Source organism: Sander vitreus, chromosome 22 (genome assembly GCF_031162955.1).
Source record: "Sander vitreus isolate 19-12246 chromosome 22, sanVit1, whole genome shotgun sequence".
In the NCBI taxonomy this organism is placed as follows: Eukaryota; Metazoa; Chordata; class Actinopteri; order Perciformes; family Percidae; genus Sander; species Sander vitreus.
Window position 1 is genome coordinate 15139088 of NC_135876.1, and position 25891 is coordinate 15164978.

The window sequence follows — 25891 nt, forward strand, 5'->3', positions numbered from 1 at the left end:
AAGCTGAAAAATGTGCCAACCGTCCACACATAAACACACTTTCACCTGAACAAGAGCAACAGGTGTCTTTAAATGCCACAGCGTGTCAGTGAATGGAGCCTGGCTGAGTTGCAATAACCCCTCAGGTACATCATGGTGGGAGTTCCTGCATTCACAGAGGCGAGACGCGACCAGTTTCCCACCATCAGACCCCCCTATCAAACCCTGTGATCTGGGAATAGCCAGTTATTAATGAACTGGACAGGAACGGCTCCCCTCGTTTTAAAGTGTGCTGATTGAAGTGGAGAAGAGAATTCCAGAGCGTGCACAGGGGGGGACCGAGCTGTGATCACTGTGGTATGACTGTGTGTCTTTGTGTGTGTGTGTGTGCTGGCACTGCACAGTCCTGACTAGACCTGTCCAGTTCACAACAACACAACACAGCACTGCACAGCTGCACTGGAGGGCCTGCAGGCCTCAATGGACTGGGGTCAATACAAACCCTGTGGGGACCAACGCATACCAAATCAGGGGGAACAGAGCAGGCGGAGGGGGAGGGGGCGCACGTTTCTCCTCCAGGACACCGTAGTTCTTCAGAAATTAGGTTTCTATGAGTTTTTTTTATTCTTAAACATACATGTCTGTACTGTATAACTACTGATCAATGTTCTGGTTTTACGCACATCCTCTGGAAAGTCCTAATGTGTTGTGAGTAGGGATCTGAAGTCAGGAGAAACGGCGGTGCAGTACCCAGCTCTGGGATTTTGGGAGCCAGTCCCTATTGTTCAGATCCCTCCTCCTGCTTGGGAAGTGGGAGGACCCGAAAAGGCGTTGCAAAAGGGAGAATTGTTTGAGAGCTCAGTCATCCAAAAACGGCCTTTCAATGTGAGAACTTGGGGAGCCGAAGAAAATGTCGGTGGCATCGCAATAAATTACTAAAGCAGCGAGGCTTTAGAGGGAAAAGTAAAGTAAAATCTGTTGTTTTTTGGGGACTAAAACTCACCGCAGAACAGAGGCGAAAAGAAGATCGGTCGGTTAAAACGAGGTGTGAGCACCAAACACAGCAGTTTTGGTAAGTTTTATCCCTTCATGCGGTCTATGTTTTGCGGTGTTACGCTTTGTATTAACATGTTTTACAAAGTTATAGATGAAAGTAGTAGTTTTGGTGCCTGTTTACAGCCTGACGGGAGTCGTTACCAACTTATTTGTTACTATATTTATAAAAGAAAAGTGTGATTTAGGTGTTTGATTACTACCTTATTCTGGTGACTATTTTGATAGCCAGATTTGTTTTGTTTTGTTTTTCAGCTCATTTATGCACCCAAACTTCGCTACAAGCTTTCTCTATCGCAGATCTACATTATTTGGACGGAAGTGTGTGTGTTTCGGCTCTCGGTTTTCAGACTTATGCTTCTTTAAATAAGAAACGTTAACTTTGCTTTCGGACTTATAGCCTGTTGTTGATTGGTTGAACTCTGCGTCCATATTTTTCCAAAGTTTTCTTTAACTTTCTGCCCGTATCCGCAGACTAATACAATACGACACATGTATGGGGAGAGAAATCAGCTTTGTGTGACACGTTGCAGAAATACATAGCTGTTTTTAGACATACGTTGTGTTTTTAGGGGAAATGTTTCTGCGTTTTGCAGGCCGCAGCCTATAGTCGCTTCCATAGGGTAACAGAAAACAGACATGGTGAGCTCTGCCAGATTTACCCCTATATTATCATCGGGGAGTGCAGCAATGTAGGCTGGGAAACCGTGACCATCAGAGGCAAAGCAACAAAAAGAATGATGTTCAAAAGAAGCATGTTTCTTAATGATGCTACGTCTTAAATATGTATCACCATGAATATCAGAACTTTTTTTTGATAATACATTCTGTTAATGCACAAAATGGCCTGCGCAGATTTAATGATTGACACAGAAAAAACCATAACAACGCTACCTGAGTGCATTTCTGTAGTGCCTCCCCCCCCCCTCAAATCAAAGCCTGGTGTTAGAATAACCTAACTAAACCTCACGTAAACTGACTGCTGCTCAGTGCAGCCAGGAATGCAGCATCCTGCCTCTCTGCCAGGAGATCTCTCCTGATATCATCCCCTCATTCAGGTTTGATTTAATGAGAAAATGTTTGTCTTAATCCCCGGGCTGCTAATGAGTGTTTGGCCCGGGGTGTCACTCACCGTGGGGGCCTGGTAGCGAGGCAGAGGAGGGGGGGGGGGGTACACGGACATGGAGGATGCCATGCAGGAACAGCCGCAGGGGCTCAAGTTTCCAACCCCAGGTGTCGTTTTGTTATTTGGATTACATGTTAGCCTCCGCTGCTTTGCATGGAGGAACCTAGGCGATTCAGTGACAGACATGGCATCAGACAAGAGGGTCTGCTTGTTCCTACTGAATCAATGTCACTTGGATTAAAAGTCGAAACGAATGGTCCGGCCTCCTCCAATTAGGCGCACAGTTTATAGGGGAATTAATTGGTCTCAGGAAAAAAGAGCCTCTTGTTGTTTGGCAGCAGTTATTGTTGTTGATCATCTCTGGCAGTCGGGTGGATCAAAGTTGGACTAATTGATTCCAGTCTGATTATCTGCCTGTTTCTCACACTGTTTGGTCCTTTTGATTAGGTTGTGGAACCTGGAAAAACATAATTAGGAGTTCCTAATCAATCTTGCAAGATATTATGCAAATGTTCAGAGTATTTCAAGGCTATGCAGCTACTGTAAGTGGTAACTATGAAACATTACATCCTAAAGTCATACTATAGGGGACTAAACAATAAAGACTATAATACAGTAGGCCCAATTTGTTACTGAATACCACAGGCACACTTTAAATCCCTGTAGGAGTTTATAATGATCAGATACTGAATGAAAAGCTTTCAGTGTGCATTATAGCCAAAACAATGACTGTCTGGAAGTACAGTAGTTTTCCTTCAATACAGAAATCCAACAGCAAATTAATCAGCAATTCTTTTGATAATCGATTAATTGTTTATGTAATACTTTGCGCATAAATGCTGAACATCTATCTTCTCAAATATGAGGATTTGCTGCTTTTCTTTATCTGTTTTGGTCATAACTTGAATATCTTTGGATTTTGGACTGTTGCTCAGACTAAATAAGCACTGAGAAATTGAGCTATTGTCAGACTAATTGATAATTAAATTGTTAGTTGGAGCCCTATATTACAGTAAAGTAGACTCAATCCATTACTCATTACCATAGGCACACTGCAAGTTCCTATAGGAGTATTATAATATCATGTGTTTACTCTACAGGACATTGTGATGAATGAAACGCTTTCAGCCTGCAGTCCCAGGCCAAAACAACAGCTATTGCCTGGAAGTAGAGAAAACTGCCCTTAAAGGTGTATAATACTCCGATAATATCCTGTATGTTGTGGATTTGTAGGACTGAAAATGTGCATGCTTTTAGGCGAAAGAGACCTCTAGGTCAGGACAGGAAACTAACTATTGTCTTTTGGTTAAAGCGCCTAATATGAGTTAGAATTTAGGAGCCTTTTTTGTCTTACTGTTACCAACTGGGCCTTTTGAAGCTGAAACTTGAAATTATATGTGATTGATCTTGGTTACCTGCCAAACAGAAATGTAGTGGAGACAAAAGCTGCCAGTTTTCCAGTATTTGTCCAGAAGCTGGTGGATAGTTTTTCATCCTGTCTATCGGAGCTGTGTTCCAGCTTGTACAGAAAAGTAACGGTGTGGATTTAGGTAAGCGGCCAATAGCAATAGTTTGTCACTCATATCTTCCAGCCATATTAAACTGAGACATAAGATATGCGTTGAAGGATAGGATTTAAGTTGTTTGACTGTTGCCTGGTGAGTTTTTACATCTGGATGTGAATCAATGTCTTTTAGATGGATTTCAAGATGCATTTTGAGATTACAAACAGCCAGCGGTTCCATCAGGACTGCTGTTGCCGCTCCGATATCAGTGTTTGTGAGCCAAATTTCCAGAGGTTTTTGACTCTGGTGCTGGAAAGCAGCATTGTTATTGTAAAGGGTGTAACATTGGCTTTAATTGACAAAGGAGAAGAAGGAAAAAAAATCCTTCCTGAGGCCATGCTTTCATCTCTATGACAGCGGGTACACTCAGGCAGATGTAACAGCCTGCAGGCAATCTGTGGGCCTTTGCTGCACAGATGTGTGTGTGTGTGTGTGTGTGTGTGATAGTTCCTGTCCAATCAGGATTATCTTTTTGCACTGGAATGTATTGCTTGTCATAGTGGTCCTCAACTGGCTTCACCTGCGAGGTCATTTTGAGATTATTGCAATAAAAGAAGAGGAAAAGACTATGAGAGAAAGAAGGGGGGTTGTTAAGACTTTATAATTTCAGGGAGTTTCTCTGGATTCATTTTCATAAACTAGCAAGGAACACACTCATCCCCAAATAAGGCTGGTTCATTTCCTAGAGCCGGACATTATTGGCTCATTGACATGCAGTGCATTAGTCCTCCAGCGCTGACAGATTGGTGGCTCAGACTCAAGCCTTGTGCCCCCAGGAGGGTTTCTGTGACCAGTCAGACATCGGATAACCAGGGAGGGACACCTGGACCGGCAGGTGGCCGGGTCCAGGCCCCTCCCCTGGGGTTGCATACCTCTCTCCTCCTGATCCTCCCTGTCAGCCAGGACCACAGAGAAAAAGAGGTGGAAAAATGTGAGGGGAAGTGAAGGAGAAAAGTTTTTGACAGAGAGTTGGAAAGGCTAATTAAACAGGCCACGATCAAACAGAGTGAGATTATTGAGGAAGGGATGAAGATAAATGGGACCTAAGGAAAGGAGAGACGGGAGAAAGAAAGCTGTTGCAAGAGAAATACGCTTTTTTTTTTTACAGAGTGGTATGCAACTTTTCTGCATTTTTTTTTTTTTTTCAGGTTCAAAATAATATTTGGGAACAATATGTTGATGCCTGGCCAGTATCTGTATCATAAATATAATCATGCTCTCATTAGTTGTTTTAACAGCCTAATGGAGATTATCTAAAGCCTTTAATCCAGCTGAGTTGATTTGTTCCACTACTTAAAATAAAAGTTAAGAAGCTCTTGATTGGATAATCAAGTTACCCAAGCCATACTTACACTCTCTCTCTCTCTCTCTCTCACGCACACACACACACACACACACACACACACACACACACACACACACACACACACACACACACATTGTGAGTCTGGAGTGAGTGCTGTTAGATCGATGATCAACTCCAGACATGGGTAAGAAAGCAGTGTGTGTGTGTAGACAAATAGCCCTGTGTGTGCAAAGCAGATATTTGGACAAAGATTAGGGTGTGTTATTATGAGCCAAAAGCAACCCAGACGCTCTAATAGATCATTCACACACAGGCACAAGATTGCACTCTGACTGGGGCTGTTCAATTTAAACCTCGGTCAGTCACTCTTTCTCTCTTTTTGTCTCAATTGCACACATTTTTTAAATCTGCGTCATTTGGTTAGCTTTATTCGACTTCGCTCAAGGTCTACCAGTTAGTTCTTGTGCACTGTAACTCCTTTTATGTGCTGTTATATTAACTGAATAATGTATTCCTGTCTGTGAGCGAAACAATAAAAGTACTAAAAAACGTCAAGGAATCTGGGTTGTGTTCCAGGGCTTTAACCAATAATCAGATGTAAAGTGTTGCCCCAGAGAATTAAAAACTCATCATTGAAGAATGTCAAACTGGCAGGAGAAGACATGATTCAACAGAATAAATCACTGGGCACCAGATTAGTTAGTTATTGGGCCCCTGAGGTTATCACAACTGGAATTTTCCATTGACAGCGCTCCTCTATTTTCTGTCCAAATCGTGTGTGTGTGAGGTTTTATTTTATATTTCAGAGCTTTCCCTTTAGGATAATGCACATCCGTGGCTCTGAGTGACAGGACAAATGGTAGCTCTGCTATACCACACAAATCCAGCTTCTGACACTGAGAGCTGTCTTTGAAACAAGCCTCTTCCAGCTGTTTCTCCTCTTCTTAAGAAACTCTTTCAGACCAACAGCTTTCTCTTTATAACAGTGGAGTAAGAAAGTTGGTTGCACCATCTTGAACACAGTTGACGCCCCACAAGCCTCGATTTCTGTTTAATTTCCTGTCTCTTTTCCATTTTGTAAATCCTTCTCCTATCTGTTTTTCCTATAACGTTCTCCTTCAGTCGTTTCATATAACTTTACAGCCTTTCTCCATTCCCTCATCTCTCTTTCCGTCTCTCTTTCTGCCTTATCTCAATTTCCTAATGCCTCTTCGTATCTGTTTTTCATATAATATTTCACTCTCTCTGCTTTTCTCTTCCTTCCTTCGTCTCCCACTGAGAGTTGTAGGGTGTCTCTCTCTCTCTCTCTCTCTCTCTCTCTCTCTTCCCCCCTCCTGGTTCCTGCTGAATAATGGGGAGAAATTGCTCTTGATTTATAATTGGTTCCATTCACTCTGATGCATGAGCTGCCAAAGGAGTTTGGGGCCCCTTTCACCCGCTCACATCCCTCCTCCTCCTTCCCTCCCCACGATGCAGGAACACACAAGGAGCAAGCTGCAGATATGTACAGCTAAGAAAGTCTAAGCATGCACGAATGCAGTGGTGTGTGTAGTTTATCTCTAGGGCTGGGGAGAAGTGGTAGTCAGTTTTTTTGTGTTGACATTTGGTGTTGGAAAAACTTCCTGAGGTCTGCATATTTATGTGCCTCTGTGAGTATACTTTTACGTGTGTGTGTGTGTGTGTGTGTGTGTGAGAAATATGTAACTGCATGCGCATGTTTGTGTGATGAGTACTGTGAAATCCTGGGTATAAGTTAGTTTCCCAAGTACTGTATGGGAAATATTGTGTGTGTTATCCATGTACTGAGGCCCTTGATGCTCACTTAAAGCTTCCCAGAAAGATGAGTGTGTCACTAAAGAACACATACTGTATTTTCTTTGCATAGTGATGTTTTTAAATATCTTGTTTTGTCCAAAACTAAAAGATATTCTTTCTTATGTGAGAAGCTGTAATCAGAATATGTTGATTCATCAACATGTTTGCATGAATGATGATAACAAATGTATACAGTTTGTCTTTAATACAGTTTTAGAGTTAGAGTGGTCAACGTTTTTACTTCCTACTATCCTCTCTTAGATTTTATTTTATTCTAGTTTTTTAAACTGCAACTGTCTAGCTATGGTATCTATCTATCTATCTATCCATCCTTTGTTTTCCATCTTTCAATCTATCGATCCTCCCTTCTTCCCTTCTATTTCCATATTTTCAGTTTTCCTTCTATCGTTCCATCTGATCATCCATCTTTCCTTCTCTCCATCTTGGTTTCTTTCCAGTCTTCTTTCTATCCATCCATCCATCTTTCTTTCATCAATCCCTTCCTCGGATTTGATTGGCTGATGCTACCTACATCACTGTTTGGTCCATCTATCTGGCTCCCACTCCCCCGGCAGTGGTGATGATCCGGTCCTGTTCCCATGGCCCTGATGGGCACGCTGGCATCCCACACCAGGCAGAGGAATGTGGGTGGGTGTATTCACCGTGACACAGTAATTAGCTCTCCGTGGTTAATTCAGCTTCGTTATCTAAATTATGCAAATGCAGCGGTGCCTAATTGATTAGACCGCCCCCTCCTCTACATCGCAGGCCTGTCCAGAGCCCTTGTTAATCCTCGAGACGCTCTGTTGTGTGTGTGTGTGTGTGTGTGTTTCCCAACCTCGTTAGAGATGCTTTTGATGTGTAATTTTATTGCATGAGAACGAGTGATGACTCGAGTGGAGGATTTGGATTGGCCCCCCTCTCCACCTGCAGTTTTTCCATGCCAAGATGAGACTCCAGAAGGTTCTCTTGTGTCTGACAGATAGATGGGAATAGATTTAAGTGCCAAGTTTTTGCTTGAGTGAAGTACAACTGAGAAGTACAGAGATTCTCCGCTTCAGTAGCATTATCTGTTATACTTGGTAGTAGCGACAGTTGCATCCAGCAAAACCATCTCTATGCTTTCTATGTATTTTGATATGATGATACCTGACAAACCAGTTTCTTTCCCTCTATTCAACTTTTTATCCTCTATTCATCTTGTAAAAGCCAATATCAAACAAGCAATGACATATTGATAACTATAGCAATTAATTACCAGTTGCATACATTTGTGTACTGATTAAAGGGATGGGCATTTTTCACAATTTTCTGAAAATGTATAGACTAAACGCTTAATCAGAAAATAATAGACAGATTGATCAATAATGTAAAAATCATCATTGCGGTCCTATCTATGATTACCTATTCTTTCCTAAAAATCTTCCTTCCTCCTGTTGCCGTCTGGTTGCTCTTTCCCTGTGTGATGGTCTGATGGCAAACCGGGTATGTTGTTTGTTTGATATGCAATCTCCAGGCCCTCTTGGTCCTCCTCCACTCGGCACAAACCCGGGCCAAACCGAGAGACCAGCAAACACATTGACAGAGTGAGGGGAAAATATGTTGGGACATTCAGCAACACTCCTAACACACGCTCTCTCAAACACTCCCTCTTCATTGACGAGGCCCTGCTCTCTCCTCCTGCTCGCCCATCAGTTGACATCCTCTCTATTAATTTGAGTCGCTGTTCTGCTTTCTAAGTCAACTTCTCCACTCCCCCCCCCCAATGCCTCCATAAACCCCCTTCACCCATCTCACATCAATCCATAAAGGCATTGAACCCCCCTGCCTCCCCAAACTCACTCCACACTACTCTCAAACCTCTTGGTCATTGAGCCCCCCTTCTCTTTGGTTATTGAGCAGGGCCCATCAGCTCTTCCCCGGGCCCTTCAGAGTAGCGTCTCCCCTTTCTCCAGGGGTCCACGGGGTCTTTGTCCCTGCACCGGCTCACTGCTTTACAATGACTCTCCACTCTATTAAGGTGCGTTCTGCCTGTTAGCGTCACCAGGGGCAACCGGCCTCCCGCATGGCAGCTATGCGGCATGGCATTGTGGGCGGCTGGCCCGAGCGGAGCAGTTGAACCCCCGGCACTCCTCACACTTGACACCGCATGTGTTTATCTAAAGGGGGGGCTTTGTGGTGTTTAGAGAACCTCGAGGGAGGGGGCGCACATGGTGTAAAAAGACGTAAAACTGGGGGACTAGGGAGGGAGATTGGGGAGGTGATAAATATTCAACAGCTCAGCTCCTCAGAAGGAGTTACTACTCTGCTACCCCTCCAGCACCACCGCCCCTCCTGTGTGTCCTCTCCATGCCAGAAAACAGATGGAATGTGAGAGCTCAGGGAGGTGGCTCCAGTCTGGTTTTATCCAATTAGCAGGGTTGTCAAAATAAATTTATCCACGGAGGCAGAGGGACAATGGGACTGGCAATGGCCCGGGAGAACAGGGGCCCCGGTGTCTTTACTTAGCACGCTCACAATGAACTTCTGTCAAGTGACTCTCTCTAACTACGACATATAATACCTATACCTACTGTCATGATGCATGCCTGCACACCATCGCCACAACCTGGGACGCTCTCCTAGTCAGGCTTTCCCCTCGTTCTCTCTATGATATCTACACTTTTAAGTCTTTTTTTTTTTTTCGATAACAGTGCAATACATTAACAGTTTCAGTACTGATTGACTAGACTTTTTTCCCCCCCCCAATACCTTAACTTACTAAGTTTTTCCAACAATTTTTTTTTTCCATTTAAAAATGCCTAAATGTCAAACAACAAACTATGATATTGGACCAGACATTCAATGCCAACGTTTCACAGCAATAGACACATTTTGATTGGTTACCATAGCAGTTTTGAGGTATTCTTTATCATCCCAGGAATTTACTAAGTCAAAAAATAAGAGGAGTTTGGGAGTCAAGTCTTAAGCAAGTCAGATCTCACAGTAGTCAAGTGTCAGTTCTTTAACACAATTACACAATAGATTCACTCCCCTTTTAATCATAATTCTGCACTGAGCACTAGATTGTGTGCTCAGATTTGAGCAGTTCACACACTGACGTATGTTTTAATTCCACAAAGCTGTGTTCGCCATGCAGCGTTGTTCCTCACTGGTAAGGCTGTAACAAAACAGTCACAGGAACACATTAACGCACACATTCCCTCGGTTCTTAATTTAGGAGAGCTGTCTGTGTGTATGATCTGGTTTTTATCAGCCTTGCTGATGCGTAGGAGGCTCTTCTCTCTCCCTCTTTGTCTGTGACTTCTCTGGGAAGGATGGATGGAAAAAGTTGGACATGTCAGGCCAACTTTTCATCTTGAGGCAGGGTATCCGCTAAGCAAACACAGGACCCAGCTGACTAATGAATCAGATGGACAGACAGGCTCAAAGGAGTATGGCTGTTTTTAGGGAGTGATGATGTACGAGGGGCCTTCTCATACCGCTGTTCTAACAAAGCTCTATCTCTGTTTCTGTCTCTTCTCCTGTCTTACTGTCACTACTTTTATTTGTGTGTAAAAGACAGAAATTGGACAGGTAAGAGGTTTCATTGGCAAGTAGTGTGTCCTGCTGTGTGTCTGGTTGGCAGATTGACTGGTGTGGTTTACGGTTAGTGACTCTTACAGTTGGGACAGGTGCTCCATACAGATGTGTGTTTTTCATGGGCAGCTGTCCCGGGTTGTGTCCATACAGCGACCGGCCACTGAAGCCACAGACCTTCAGCTTAGCTTCCTGGTTCCACAGCAGCTTGCTGTTTGTTTACTGAGTGAGCCCACTACTGATGGGCCACTCTGAGCGGACAAGTGAGTGAATTAGACTGTTCATGTATGTAGGGCTGCAACTAAGGATTATTTTCAATGTCGAAAATGCTGACTGTCACAGTTTCCATCAAATCGCTTGTTTTTTTCTAACAGTCCATAAACAAAGATATTCAATTTGCATGAACGTGAATGAGTGAAAAGCAGCACATTTGAGAAGCTAGAGCCACCGTTTGACATTTTTGCTTAAAGAGGTTATAATACATTAATTTATATACAAAGAATTACAACTCTTTGGTGTCTTGGTTTTTGGGCTTGCAAATGTATGGTTTTGATTCAGTCTCACGGCTCTCATTAGCTTTGTTCAGTTGCAACTAGTTTTTTGCAAAATTACTCTAAAAAAACAACTGAAGTGAAATGCTCAGAACTAAATAGCAGATAGACAAAGTTGGTGAATTGCTGGTGATCATACTTAATAATTTAGCCGCTAAAGAGCAGAATATTTCCCAGTTGGTGAAGACCAAAACCAGAGCTAAAATAGAGTGAAAATCAAACTTAAAATCATCAGGTGGTCAGAAATACAACTCCAAATGAATGCTAATGTTGCTTCATATATGCTGGATGTGTAAATAAGCAACTGTTGGCTAACATTTTAGCCATATAAACTTAAAAGATAATGTCAGTGTTGTGTGTACAGATTGTTTCTGTTGCCCAAAGTGGCCAAATAAATTAGTTATTGCAGGATTAATGAATAAAAGAAATGACTCACATTGATTCACAAAGTGAATAATCAACTAATCATTACAGTTCTACATTGCGCAATTTGGACTAGAGTTCTCCATAGCTGTTCATGTTGTGAGAATTAATAATCTAAAAGTGTTTACACACAATTATAATATGCAATTAAAATGCAGGCCTTGTGTTGTTTGTCTTAAACAGCTGTTTTTCCATCAGCCTGCTGCTTTGCTCATTTTCATTAAATATACCAGGGAGCTAAACATTTTCTCTGCTGTCATTAGATGATGAAGGTGCACTGTAAGATTTTTCCATGCATGCGTGCGTGCAGTCCCTAGTCTCTTTGAGCTTCATTAATCATTCCCTTGCCATAATAAGATCAGGACAAATATGTATGAGAAAGTTGTGTGCTTCCATTTTTACAACATCAGGACAGTTGCCTTGGGTGTGTGCATGTTCAGCGACATGCATTTATATGAGAGAGAGAAGTAGAGTTTCACTTTTGCAGGACCACCCTCCGCATCCTGACGGGAAGTTGTTAGTTTAACCTGACAGGAAAGAATTTGGGAAACTTGGCAGTAAGCGACAAGGGAGAGAGAAAAGCACCCCTCTCTACATTAACTGTTAATAGACTGACCATTACCATCGTCTTCTCCATTTTCTTCCCAATAGATACTGCAACCATAATACAGCCCTCCTCTCCTCCATCTTACACGCAGTCCTCGCTGCTGTGATGTATGTTCCCCCTCCCTGTCTACCTCTCATTAGTTGTTCTTTGTCCCGACTCCTGAATGCAGCCTGTGTGTTTTCCCTTCTCCTCTCCTCTCCCTCCCCCATTCCTCCTCCTGGACCCTCTACCTGTATCGGTTACACCTGAGCGGGAAGGTAGAGGGGTCGCGTTACGGCCTGCAGAATGAGGGCGCCCCTTTGATGAAGGCAGGCTGTATCGGTGCGAGTACAGGCGGAGGAGATGGGGTCAGCGTAGAGATGGGGGCTGACAGAAAAGAAAGGCTTTATTTGTGTCTGGAGTTTGGCTGCTGAGGGTACCGCATAGTTGTGTGTGTGTGTGTGGCTTATGGCTTATGTTTGAATCAAGATTGACTGTTTAGATGGATGATGTATGTTTCCAAGTTTTGGTGTGTGTAAATCAATCAGAAGAAAGTGATTTGTGCTGCTATTTTTGAGTGTACCAAGTGTGTAAATGACCTTCTGACCTTCCTCTGTTTGTGTGTGTTTTTAAGGGGGTAGTGTATGGAAGATGTCTGGAAAGCGAGACTGGACTCCGTGGATGAAAAAGAGAAGGGCTCCAGTGTTGTGCGCTCTGGGTGCAGTACTACTGTGCTGCCTGCAGAGCGGCGCCTCTCTCACCGGTGAGTAGACAAACTCAGATGGTGAAGAACTGCATCTTTAAGTAACAATCTGCAAAGTTTCCATTTTTGTGCTTTCTGTCACTGTTTCAAAAATGTATATTACTGACTTGATCTCTGCTCTCTTTATGAATGCCTTTACATTAGTTTTTCCAAACACCTGGTGCAGGATAAGTCTAGCCAAGGACTAAATATTCTGGCTCAGTCACAGGGAGGGAGGTATTTTTATTTATTTATTTTTTTTATGCGTCCTGGCAGCAGCAACAGCAGTTTATTTAAAAATGAACTGAAGAAATGGGTAGTTTGCATGAGCGGTATTAGCCACCATGGGTGAACTCAAAAAGAGAAGTATTGTATGTAGAACTGAAACGACCAACCCACTAATTGATTAGAAGATCGAAAGAAAATGAATTAGCAACTATTTTGATAATCAATTAATTAAAACATTTATTTATTTTTCAAGAAAAAATGCCAAACCTCTGATGTTCTAGGTTCTCAAATGTGAGAAGTGGGTGCTCATTATTATTATTATTATTATTATTATTATTATTATTATTATTTTTGCTTTTAGACTGGTCGATAATAAAAAATAATGACGTGAATGGCAGCCATAATTAATTACATGTCAAAATAAATTCCAAGACAAAATGTTTCACACTGCTGATTAGGTAAGTGTCAAGATTTATTATTTGCTTCTAATTACTTTGTATGATGTTTTTCCTCAGATGAGGTGGTATTGTTCAGTGAAGAGCCCATGTCTGTGGTGCAGAAGCTGGGAGGCAGCGTGAATCTGCGCTGCAGTGCCCGACCCGCCTCCGCCAACATTAGCTGGCGCCTCAACAGCCAGGAGCTGGTGGACGGATATTTGGGTGTCGTGCTGGGGCCCAACAGCCTGTTCATCCCCACACTCTCCAACCTGACTGTGGGCAGATACCAATGTGTGGCCAGCACCGGCGCAGGAGCCCTGGCTAGTGTGCCTGCTAACGTCACTGCTGCCAGTGAGTAGCCACCCACATAAAGCTGAGACAAATAAACACAAACACACAGACCCCTTTCTGGTTCGTCAAAGTATCCAAAGAACGCCTTTGACTTAATCTTAAAGTAAAACAAAAAAAGTGAAGGGGCGGTATTTGTTTGCTTAAAATCCTCACCAATACAACACTGTAAACCTTGTACTTTTCCATTGCTGAGTCTAATCTTTACCAACTACAATTCTGATCATGGTGAGAAACTGTTGCACATTATTGATTAATAATACCTCCACATAGTCAGGCAGTATTCACTCTGTGTAGTTGGATACAACAGCTGCTTTTATGTAGTGTCATATTGATCTAATGGAGTTAAAGTGAATTATTCTCACTGCTGACTTTTTTAGTGTGCTGGTCTGAGTGTGTGGTGTTATATTTGATATGCATCATGGGACTAAGAGGGGGCCTGAAGCTGTGTAATTTGAGCCAGAGGAATGGAGGGGACCCAAGGGCCGGTCAGAACGGGGAAGAGGGGACCAGGACTCCAGCCTGGGGGCCCCCTGCTTCTATCGGCCCCTCTGCTCCACACAACACCACATTCCTCTCCACAGGGCCCGACAGCATGGCTCGCCAAAAATTATGGCCCCGTAATTGAGTAGAGGGCTGGGGGGGGGAATAAGGGTGTTGTGTGCATATGTGTGTGAGGGGGTGGACAGAGGATATGGCTCACTAGAACACACCATTAGGTGTGCTGTTAACTGTATTGTTTTACATGTAGTGATGTATGAGGCTGCCATAGCTGGAGAAACTGAAGGTGTTTTAGGCCAGTTGAGACAAGAGCCTCACACAAGATGAGACGTGATGTCATATTCTCTGTCTCCTTGAGGGCCTCCATAACCTTACACACACACACATTTCTCTTCCTTTGCACATTTTTCACTCTTCACCCTGTCACTTTCTCTCCTCTTGCCTCCTTTCATTTTCTTTCACTTTCCCTCCTCTTTTGTCATCTTCACCTCCATGTTTCCCCCCCCCCTTTTTTCAGAGCATGCTCAAAGGCAGTAAAAGTTATTGATAGTTCCAATAGTGGATGAATCGTGTTAAGATAACCACATGTGGAGCCAGACTGTTTGCCCCGCCTCCCCCCAAAAACCTCTCTAATTTAATAACCGTCTCTCTCCTCGGCCACCCCCAAACCGCCTAAGGAATTGCTCCACTGGGAGGGTGTACGTGCCTGTCTTTCCATGTGAGCTCTCTTAGTTCTACGCACATGTTTTTTGTGATCAGGATAGGTTGATTCCAGACCCTTCTCGCTATCCGACTTTTTTGGCATAAGTTAAAAGCTCCTTGCTTGAATTCTTGTGCAGACAATCACCCTCCCCCTTTTGCTGCAGAAAACAGAGGCATGTATCTACACAACGTGAACACACAACACATTGCACAAACATGTAATAATTCAGACACACACACGCACAGACCTCCTACTGCTACACATAAAGATGATGAATGCACCGTCTCTCTAGAAATATTTAAGCCTGCCTTGCCAAGCAGTCCTGGTGCGGGAGGTCTGCTTCACTTTATGAATACCATCAATCCTCCATCCCTGCAGGATACACACACACACACACAGGAATACATATGCATGCTCACATGCACATACACACACCTGAGAGGCACCTATGCGGGGTTCTTCCTGTGAAGAATGTGGGGCGTTAGAGTTGTGTGTGTGTGTGTGTGTGTGGGGGGGGGTTAAAAGGTGGAGGAATTTGGTAGAAGCAGGAGGAGGAAGGTGGGATGGGTAGATGTAAGGGGGAGGCAGGGGGGAGGTGGCTGTAAAAACAGCACCTGATTGATTTAGCAAATGGAGCGCCACACGGTCCCTCTTTAAGGCTTTTGACACACACACACACACACACACACACACACACACACACACACACACACTCTTTTCATTTTTCAGAATAAAAGCTGAAACTGAGTCGGAAAAGGAGTTGTGTTTTAGTGTGTTTGTCTGTGTGTGTCTCCCATTAAAGCTCCCTCAGACACAGACGGAGGGACAGATCCAACAGGCATGTTGAATAAATCAGTTGCCTACAGTGAAGGTGTTTGTTCAGTGCTTTGAGTAAATCACTGTGATGTCCCTATCAGTAGATACAGTGGCCTTAACTAAACTTTACTTATTGAATTAGAGCAGTATACAAAGTGCCATCAGCTGACTGTATATACCAGCAGGTTGGTCTTGTTGCCAGAGAGAGCGGCTGGTCCAAGAAAAACACACCAGTTATAGCACCTCTGGAAAGAATGGAGAGAGGCCGTGTTTGTTAAGAATAAATCAACAAAGACTGGTAGAAGTTTAATTACGTTCCTGGAAAAGTTTTATTTATCTTTCATTTCACTGCTCGACTCCTTCATGACACATTTCTCCAGTTGTTACTTTGTTTTCCCCCTTCTGTGCTGCTCCCTTCACTCTCATTTTAGTTTCCCTCTGCTTCAAATCTATGAAATGCCAGTATCCCTCCCGCTACAATTTTTTTTCCCCCTGGCTTCTTAAGAGCAGAGTTTCGCGGTTTCCTCCCAAACCCAAACTGGATATCTTTCTTTGAAACTCTATAGGATGGACACCTCACCTTTTGACCCCTTGGCCAGGCCTCTGGGCCACTCAGGCGGGGGGTTTAGGAGGTCAGAGGTCACATGAGTGTCTGTGCCGTGTAGACTGTGTGTCTGTGGGACACAGTCGCAGCACATGGCCCCAGTAATCCCACTCCACCCATTTCCCACAGAACCGGCTCTAGTCCCAGTATAATGTTTGACAGGATTAATGACACCTACTCGAATGTTACAGACACCACTTTTAGGCTTTGGACTTGTCCAAAGTGACATGAATTGAGTTAAACAGAAACATTAGCTAGAGATATAACATGCCTGTCACTTGAAACAGATCATAAGACAAGCAGAGTGAAAGAAATTACTAAATGAAGGTTTTGTTTCAAAGAGAAGGCACATTGGAGAAGTTGTGGGAATGTGGTTATGATACAATGGGGACACCAAATATGAAGAGACACCCAGTATGGAAACCGCACAGTTATTGTAGTGTTTATTATTCCTCAGAATGTTGCGGTTTTCTACTTCTAAAGCTGAGGACTGACTGTATATATGTGCAGTTAGATGTGATGTTAAGATGATGAAAGAATGGTGAACTGTGTTCAGCGGCGATGTGACGGCACTGATTCCCCCCCCCTTTGCCTGTGTGTTTTTTAGAGCTGCGGGATTTTGAGCCTGATGACCAGCAGGAGATCGAGGTCGACGAAGGCAACACGGCTGTTATTGAATGTCACCTCCCGGAAAGCCAGCCCAAGGCACAGGTCCGCTACAGTGTCAAACAGGAGTGGCTGGAAACATCCAAAGGTACTGAGCTGATGATCTCCCATAATCTCTCTTTACTTCCCTCTTAATTCTCCTACTATCTTCATAATTTACCAGAATGCTATAATCCTGCTATCTGGCCCATTATAAAACCGTTGATAAGGGTATTATCTCGAGAATGTTGAGACATGGGAATGCAGTTGTTTATTTTTCAAACTATTTACTTCTAAGTTGCCTGGCAGAGAATAAAGGCTCCAGTGGTTTTGTGGCTGGTATGCTGATGATGCCTGGGAGCTGTAGGTACTGATATCTGCAGCTTATCTGTGAGGAAATGAATACCACGTTGACGAGCGTTCACTGACTGGTCTCGGTCAGACTCTGGGGTGCCACCCTGTGGTCTCTGCTGACGGTGCAAACATGCGCTGGAATGCACATAGTACTCATATTACATTGTGTTTCACAATATAGACTCGATTCTTCTGCAGCTCCTCTTTGTCTTGGTCATAGTCATGTATTTCCTTATATAATTCCAATTACATATGCTTTTAAGTTATAAAATAAACCTTATCTCATGTTATTGCTGTAACATTATTGCTTGCCAAGCACATTGTCCTCTGAATCCTTTTTACCGCCCTGCATATTTGTGTGTTTTCTTTACAATTGTAACATATGTACATTTTACATTCTGGAAAAATGGCATAACACCTTGTAAACCACAGTATGCTGCCTTGCATTTTGTTGCACATATTGTATGAGCAAGAGACAAATAAAACCTTTTGAATCTTTGTCTTTAGCCCATTAAAAGCAATAACTGCCCCTATTGAAGCTGCCCATAAGTAAATAAGCATAACATTTGTTTTTTTCCTGCAGGGAACTACCTCATCATGCCGTCAGGGAACCTGCAGATAGCCAATGCCACGCAGGATGATGAGGGGCCGTACAAGTGTGCTGCCTACAACCCCATCACTCAGGAGGTCAAAACGTCCATCTCCGCTGACCGCCTGCGCATTCGCCGTGAGTCATCACCTCCAACACTCTGATGTTGACAAAGAACACAACGTTTTTGATTAGCATTGCTGGTTCTAATGAAAACACCATTTAAAGATGTGCAATAAGAAGTCATAGGTCATACTGAAATATAAAAAGGTCATTAAATGAGTAACGACATGAGAAAGGACAATATTGGAGAGCTTGTAACTGTTACTGTAGAAACGTGTTCAGAAAAGGGTTTATTGCCACAATAAGTTACTTATGTGGAATTTGTCTTGGTGAATGGTGCATACATGAACCAACAAACAAACATATGAAACAAACAGTAAATACAGAAACTAATGTATATATGTGTGACTTTCATCATCCGATCCTGCCAGGACACTTTAAGTCATAGGTGATGACGTGCCCAATTCATGCTTTTGCGTCTTCAAAGGAAGAGATGAAAGTGCTATGTGTTCACATTGTGATTTAAATTCTTTGTATTAATTTCAGCCACAACATGCATACAAGCAATTTTAAAGAAATGGAGAAGGGTGGGACTTTTTCACATACAGACAAAGTAATCACACCGTCACTATCCTCATCTTTTCCAGGCTCCACCTCAGAAGCAGCTCGCATCATTTACCCACCAGCGTCTCGTTCCATCATGGTGACCAAAGGCCAGCGGCTAGTGTTGGAGTGTGTGGCCAGTGGCATCCCCGCTCCACAGGTCATATGGGCAAAAGATGGGCAGGACCTGCGATCCCATAACAACACGCGCTTCCTGCTCAGCAACCTGCTGATCGATGCGGTGGACGAGGCCGACTCGGGCACTTACATTTGCCGAGCGGACAACGGCATCGGCTCAGCCAGCTCTACAACGGTGCTTTATGATGTACAAGTGTTTGGTGAGTATACTGGAAGAGTGGAGTAAAGAAAAGTTGTTTTGGCATGTCGTGTGTTGGCTGCTTTGGGCTTGTATATGATTTGTTTTGATAGTCTTTTTGAAATACCTTGAACTAATCTGTTAAATGCAGATTCCCGTTTAAAAAAAAAGGCTTTTAATAGTGAATGGAGTTTTTGACTGCAATGATTTTTGTTTTGTTTAGTTTTGTCTGTGTCATGGATTTAATAATTATACTGACTCCTGTTTGGCGGACAGAGAGGACAGGGGGCTGTATGTGTCATTTGTGTGAGAAGTATGTAAGCCCGGGTGGTGTGTTGTAGGAAAGAGTTTGTAGAGACAGAGCTCTCTATTCTGTAGCGCGACTTGATTGAGTGTGTCTAGGTTATGGATGACTGTACAGTGATTTGTGTGTGTGTGTGTGTGTGTGTGTGTGTGTGTGTGTGGTGGGCTTGTCTCTCTGCAGCTGGCTCTAATTAAAGCCAGAGAGCTGCTATAGCTGTAATGAGCTCTGTCTTTCCATGATTCACAAGCAGCCAACCATCAACTGGCTGCCCTGGCCCTGCCTTCCTGGCTCTATACACCCCCCTGTCATATAGCCTTTACACACACACACAAGCGCATGCATAATTGTGCCTTTACTCACACATGTTACACGTGACATTGTTGGAGCTTGAACTGAAAAGTTTAAAAATTGTAATTTCTAGAATATTAATTTTAACGATTAATTGCCTGGGCTCTAATGAAAATAATCGTCAGTTGCAGCCCTAGACACACTGCACAATCACACCTGTGCACACATACACATTCATACTACTTAAGGTTTTGAACCAGCCTCTTAACTTTGTTCTGTCTGCTGCAGAGCCTCCGCAGGTGACGGTGGAGCTGCAGCAGCAGGAGGTCGTGTACGGAGAGACGGTGCGCTTTACCTGCCAGGCCCGCGGCAAACCCACTCCCTCGGTGATGTGGCTTCACAACGCCCGTCCCCTCGCACCGTCTCCTCGCCACCGCCTGACCTCCCGGGTGCTGCGTGTCACCAACGTGGGCCCTCAGGATGACGGACTCTACCAATGCATGGCTGAGAATGGGGTGGGCAGCTCACAGGCCTCGGCTCGCCTCATTGCAGTATCAACCGGTAAGTCAGATAGTTATTCGTTAGAAATTTAGTCTTTTTTTTTATGTCACAGCCTTCAGATTTCATGACGTATGTCTTTTCATCCTAGGCATTTCATCCAGAGGGAAGCTGCCCTCGCTCTATCGGCCGCTCAGCCCAGATAAGGTGCTGAGAGAGCAGCCGCCTGTGAGGCCTGGGGCCACGGGTGCCATGTTGCCTCTAGACTGCTCTGAGCTGCCGGGACAGATCCTTCCGGCAGACGCCCCCATCATCCTCAGCCAGCCACGCACAGGCAAGGCTGACTACTATGAACTCACCTGGAGGCCGCGGCATGAGCGAGGAGCTCCTGTGCTGGAGTATATGGTTAAATACAGAAAGGTACTGCAATCAGTTCACTGCATTCACAGTTAAAAGCATAAATACAACATTATCTTTTTAGTTCCTTAACAACTATGTACGCATTCTTTGTCTGTAGCTCACTCCTCTGTCTCTCGCTCAGGTGGGAGACCCTCTAGCAGAGTGGACCTCCAGCAGTATCTCAGGTGCCCTCCACAAGCTGACTCTGGCCAAGCTGCAGCCAGACAGCCTGTATGAGGTGGAGATGACTGCCAAAAACTGTGCAGGTTTGGGACAACCTGCTATGATGACCTTCAGAACTGGCAAAGGTAAAAACGGTATCATGTTAGCATTGTCGTTGAGAGCAAGTTAGCACACTAACATTAGCATTTAGCTCCAAGCATTGCTAAATGCCCAAGCACAGCCTCACAGAGCTGCTAGCACGGCTGTGGAGAGAGGAGGATTCATCTAAAGTTTGACGTGGCTCAAAAGGCAGTTCCTTAATTTGAACTCTGATCTAACTGTTGGTGTTTTTCTGTCTTCAGGTCGCAGAGGTCTAGGGCAAATTGACCCACCGAAAACTCCTGCTGTTCCTTCGCCAAGCCTCTCTCGTAAGTATCCCTCCAGTCCTGTAACCTGCCCCTTTTGAAAACTCTACCTCCTATCAACTTTACTAACTATAACAAAATCACTTCTACTAAAATAACTGTGACGTGATATTGTTTTGCAGCAAGATCCTGAACTTTTAACCAATCTCTTTTTGACTAACATGGAAACTTCTCTATCTCTTTTTTATTTCTGTCTCTGAAGGATGAGCCCTCAGTAAGTGCTGAATGCAATGAGTTTTTCCTTCACTGTCATAACAGAATGTTGTCTGAGAGTGTATGTCCTCTATCTGACACCATTCCTCCTCCTCTGCAGCTCCCGAAGCCCCTGACAAGCCCACAGTCTCCACGGCAACGGAAACGTCGGCATATGTGACTTGGATTCCTCGCGGTAACCGCGGCTTCCCCATCCAGTCATTTCGGGTGGAGTACAAGAAGGTGAAGAAGGCAGGAGAGGACTGGGTGACAGCGGTGGAAAACATCCCCCCATCACGACTCTCTGTGGAGATCACGGGCCTGGAGAAAGGTCGGCCATTTTCTTTAAACACTGTTGTTATTATTCACAGCAGTTTATTCTGACTTGGTGGAGTGGGGGGGAGAAGTAGGATGCCGTGCCATATAATTACAATGATGATGTCCTGCATAATTACATTCCCACGGCCTGTAAATTCATCAGCATAATGAGTGTTGTTGCAGTCATTTCAGTAATTGCTGCCATCAATCAAAACCATAACCGTATTGCGCAAAAGGAAAACATAAAGTGATGTGAAGACAAACATCATTAGGCAACACAATGTAGAGCTTTATTCTAGGCAGCGTGTAGCCCCCAGAGACAGATCAGTAATGGTCAATCCTCTCCCTGTAGGTACGTCCTACAAGTTCCGTGTTGTGGCGGTAAATGTAATCGGTTCCAGTCCTCCCAGTGCACCTTCGAAGGCATACACAGTGGTGGGTGGGAGAACCCATGAACGCCCTGTTGATGGACCCTACATCACCTATAATGAAGCCATCAATGAGACGACCGTCATTCTCAAATGGACGGTGAGTGACTGCAAGAAAACATAAAAAATATGTTTCTGTCTACTATTAAGCAGGATACAAATAACTTTTTTGCAATGTATTTCAAGTTCATTGTGATTGCAACATGATTTATTTCTCTCTCAACAGTACACTCCCGTAAACAACACACCCATCTACGGTTTCTACATCTACTACCGACCAACAGACAGCGATAATGACAGTGACTATAAGAAGGATGTGGTCGAGGGAGACAGATACTGGCATTCAATCACTGACCTCCAGCCTGAGACCGCCTACGACATCAAGATGCAGAGCTTCAATGAGAAGGGAGAGAGTGAATTTGGCAATGTCGTGATCCTTGAAACGAAAGGTGAGGTCATTGTTTTTCGGGCTATAACATACAGGTTGATGTAGATGTATTCAGAGGCAGCAAAGTCTGAGCTGTTTTTGAACAGATTTTTCTACTTTTTTGTCTCCTCAGCTCGGCTTAATCACCAGCGGCCCGCTCCATCAGAGACCCCAGACCACGGGCTGGGACACTCCAACGCACTCGTGCCTCGGCCTGGCGACCTCCCCTACCTCATAGTTGGTATTGTCCTGGGAGCCTTCGTCTTCATCATTGTCGCCTTCATCCCCTTCTGCCTTTGGAGGGCTTGGGCCAAACAGAGTGAGTGCTCCTCATGGTTCCTCTTTGCAGCCATTAAAGTATTTGCCTCTACATCTGTGTAATTCTCCGTTTGTGCTTATTTTAGAGCAAACATCCGACTTGTGTTTCCCTGCCGTGGCCACCCCTGTGTCGTCATGCCAGTACACTATGGTTCCCCTCCAGGGACTTGCCCTGGTTGGCCACTGCCCATTGGACAGCCACATGCCACATGGCGTCTACCATGCTAACGGCGAATACACTCCAAACGGCAAACCTCACCACCCCACACACTGTCTGCCAGGGCTGCAGCAGGTAAAACGAACACTTCAATATAGGTTGTTAATGAGCTGTCCATGTAATGAATATATTATCTAGACGCTCTTGTGTTTTGCAGGAGGGTGACTGTGATATGGAGTGTGACACATTGTTGCCACAGACAGTGTCAAATGGACATCTGCCCGTTTACCACTACTCCAACAGGTATGTAACATATAAAACTTGTATATACTGTATGTAATGTCAGGTTGACAGAACATGGAATCATGCAAATTGTTAAGGGATTGAACATTAGTTTTTAAAGACTTTGTTGATCTACCATTTAAATGATTTTCACGATATTTGTTTTAATTAGAATTTTGACTGACTCAATTTAAGAATTTGTACCTAAACTGGTGCCAAAACAATCAGTCAATTAATCACAGAAAATGTATTTTTTTTTTTTCATTTTCTTTTTTATTATTGAAGTAATTAGGATAATCACATCAAATCACATTTTTCTCTTTTTATTTTAACAAAATAAACAGTACACTCCGGTACCCTCCCACTGTGGTTCAGGCAATAACAGTGTGTCTATTGGAGAAACCGGAGGTTTGTGTGGGAAGGATGGAAATGTCTTTTTAATAAAATTACGGATTTGTAAATACCTAAAGAGGTCCGTACTGGGGACATTGAATTTCTCTTTCATTTGCTGAAACGTGGGAAAAACGCTGTCAATAAATAGATCATTGATTGTCCGAATTCCTTGTAAATGCCAATTGTAAAATGATAAATCGGAAAGTGACGGAAGGAGTGGTTATATATTATTGGCATTAGCGCTGAACAACTCTGCCAACCAAAGTGCCTCTGAACTTGGGACCAAATTTTAGTGTGAAACAGTTGGGTTTTTCATCTTAATCTTTGGCATTGGTAGAGCAGAAAAAAGTATTGCTCCTAAAGAGGAAGTAGTTAGTTAGTTACATCCTTGCCCATTCAAATGTATTTATTTTTGCTAACAGATTAATCATCTAAGTAACGTTCATCTCATTGTAAATAGAATACCGATCATGGGATGCGTTCAGGCACAATATTGAGTGAGGTCACCCTCGTTTTGTCAGCGCTCAGAGCCCAAACCACAATCACTGTGGTTTTGCATATAAAACAGAAGACGTCACCTTATTCTTTGTTCTTCGAAAATAATCATAAGTTTCAGTCATAATGTAAACAGTTTTTTTTTCTCGTCTTCCTTAGTGGCCCAGATCATCATGAACAGAGTTGCTGTGCTCCTGATGACTCCACTCTTCAGCTCCTCCACTCTTCCCATCAGCACCTCGGTTCACAGGAACTGCGAGGTGATGGCAACTTCTGTGGTGGAGATAAAGCAGAGGATGGCATCACTTACAGTATGTGTGGATTCTTTCATTTAACAATCCTTCCTTTTTCTTAAATAACACATTTGGAACAAAGCTTTTCCTATATGTGACGATCCTGCAATGCATATGTTCGATAATGTAGGTTTTGGTGCTTAATGTAAAACATTTGACCTTAGAATCCATTAAACACTTCAATCAGCGTTACATTTGCTGACCAGCTCTCATTCCCTCATTCTCTCCAGAGCCAGCATCCTTTCCTCTTCTCTCTCTAGAAGATGAAGGGATTTTCACTACATCATCTTCAGCAGCCACAACACCCCAATCCCAAGACATAACAATACAAGAAGTGAACATCCTCCCAAATGAGGCTTCCCCTGAGGACGAAGGGACAGCCAACACAACAGATGCATAAGATACTGTTAAACGAACAGAAGAAAACAAGAGAAAATATTTATTTTTGTATCACAGATATTTATATATTTATGCTTTTGTACATACGTGTCTGATATACTGTATATAAGGTTATTTTCACATTGAAAAAGATTCTTGCTGAACTCTGTATTTCCTAGGGAGGGAAATAAGTTTGAGATGTTATTCCTTGTGTGACGAAGATCAGTCAGGGGACCTTTAGTCCTCGGTTCAGCACTTCATGTCTAGACCCTCCTCACTCCTCCCGTCATTCCTCAGATATATTCTCCATCTTACACGTTTGGACCTTAGGTACTTTAGCTTTATGTACAACAGAAACAAAGGAACCATTCAAACCAGACTGATGCTGTAATTAAGAGGTGCTTCATTGCTGTTTAGTTCTGTTGCTGTATCACGTTTTCGAAATACAACTGTCATTTTGTATAGCAAAACACAAATGTATTATGCATTGTTCATCATTAACAAACTATTAAGTGTATGCAACATAAAATCGTGTTTCAGTAGTGTACAAGAGGTTATATATTGTATAGTTATTTATTTTTTTTAAATCACTGAATGGGAGAGATTCTGGAAAAAATACCTTAAACTCAGTCATTGATAAGCTGAACTTTATACTGCAACCGCTTCTGTGTTTACTCATTTGCTGGTTACCAAATGACTGCCAGGTGAGGGCTCTGTGACAGGTGTGTAAGTATTATTCCTCCCTCACAGGTTGGTGCATAAGTATTAGTCTTTGCCAGAGACATCTGCAATCAAAATGAAGGAGATCCTGAATCTACCCCCCCCCCTTTATTAGTGTAGCCGTTCTGTGGTTGCACATGCTGGAGCACTATTGCATGTAAATAAAAGCGTATAAAATTGACAAGTGTTTGGTGCATCTTTTCAATCTGGGGACATATGTGTGGTAACTACAGTCTGCACTGATTAAAATGCTTTCTTCTATGCTTTGCTATGTTTTACAGAGAAAACAAATGATTTGCTATGTAATTTCCTTCTACAGATGTGGCAATTTAGTTTAAAATCCACTGTTGTTGGAATGAAGCCACCACTACCACCACTAACTTTCATTGTTTCTCCCACTGGTAGATTTTACAACAACCCCCAAGGAGCCACAAAAAACAAGTTAGTGACTGAAGTGCCATCTAGTGGTGCAAGAAACACAC

General features: G+C 43.3%; 1 protein-coding gene across 1 annotated transcript; it reads left to right on the forward strand.

Annotated features, from left to right (window-relative positions):
* Positions 1-823: 823 nt before the first annotated feature.
* boc (BOC cell adhesion associated, oncogene regulated) lies at positions 824-25587 on the forward strand. Its single transcript, XM_078281186.1, has 18 exons — positions 824-1051; positions 12618-12746; positions 13469-13741; positions 16970-17116; positions 17945-18088; positions 18661-18954; positions 19813-20085; positions 20174-20442; positions 20564-20729; positions 20946-21011; positions 21322-21531; positions 21871-22046; positions 22173-22395; positions 22507-22692; positions 22778-22983; positions 23066-23151; positions 24178-24329; positions 24542-25587. Exons 2-18 carry the CDS (start codon positions 12635-12637, stop codon positions 24709-24711), a joined length of 3153 nt encoding a protein of 1050 aa, XP_078137312.1. The 5' UTR covers positions 824-1051; positions 12618-12634; the 3' UTR covers positions 24712-25587.
* Positions 25588-25891: the final 304 nt, after the last annotated feature.

Excerpts from the sequence above, each read along its gene's own strand:
- boc (XM_078281186.1), top strand. The coding sequence starts at position 12,635 with ATGTCTGGAAAGCGAGACTGGACTCCGTGGATGAAAAAGAGAAGGGCT. Across the intron at positions 13,742-16,969 it reads TGCTAACGTCACTGCTGCCA|AGCTGCGGGATTTTGAGCCT; the intron begins GTGAGTAGCCAC and ends TGTGTTTTTTAG. Across the intron at positions 17,117-17,944 it reads GTGGCTGGAAACATCCAAAG|GGAACTACCTCATCATGCCG; the intron begins GTACTGAGCTGA and ends TTTTTCCTGCAG.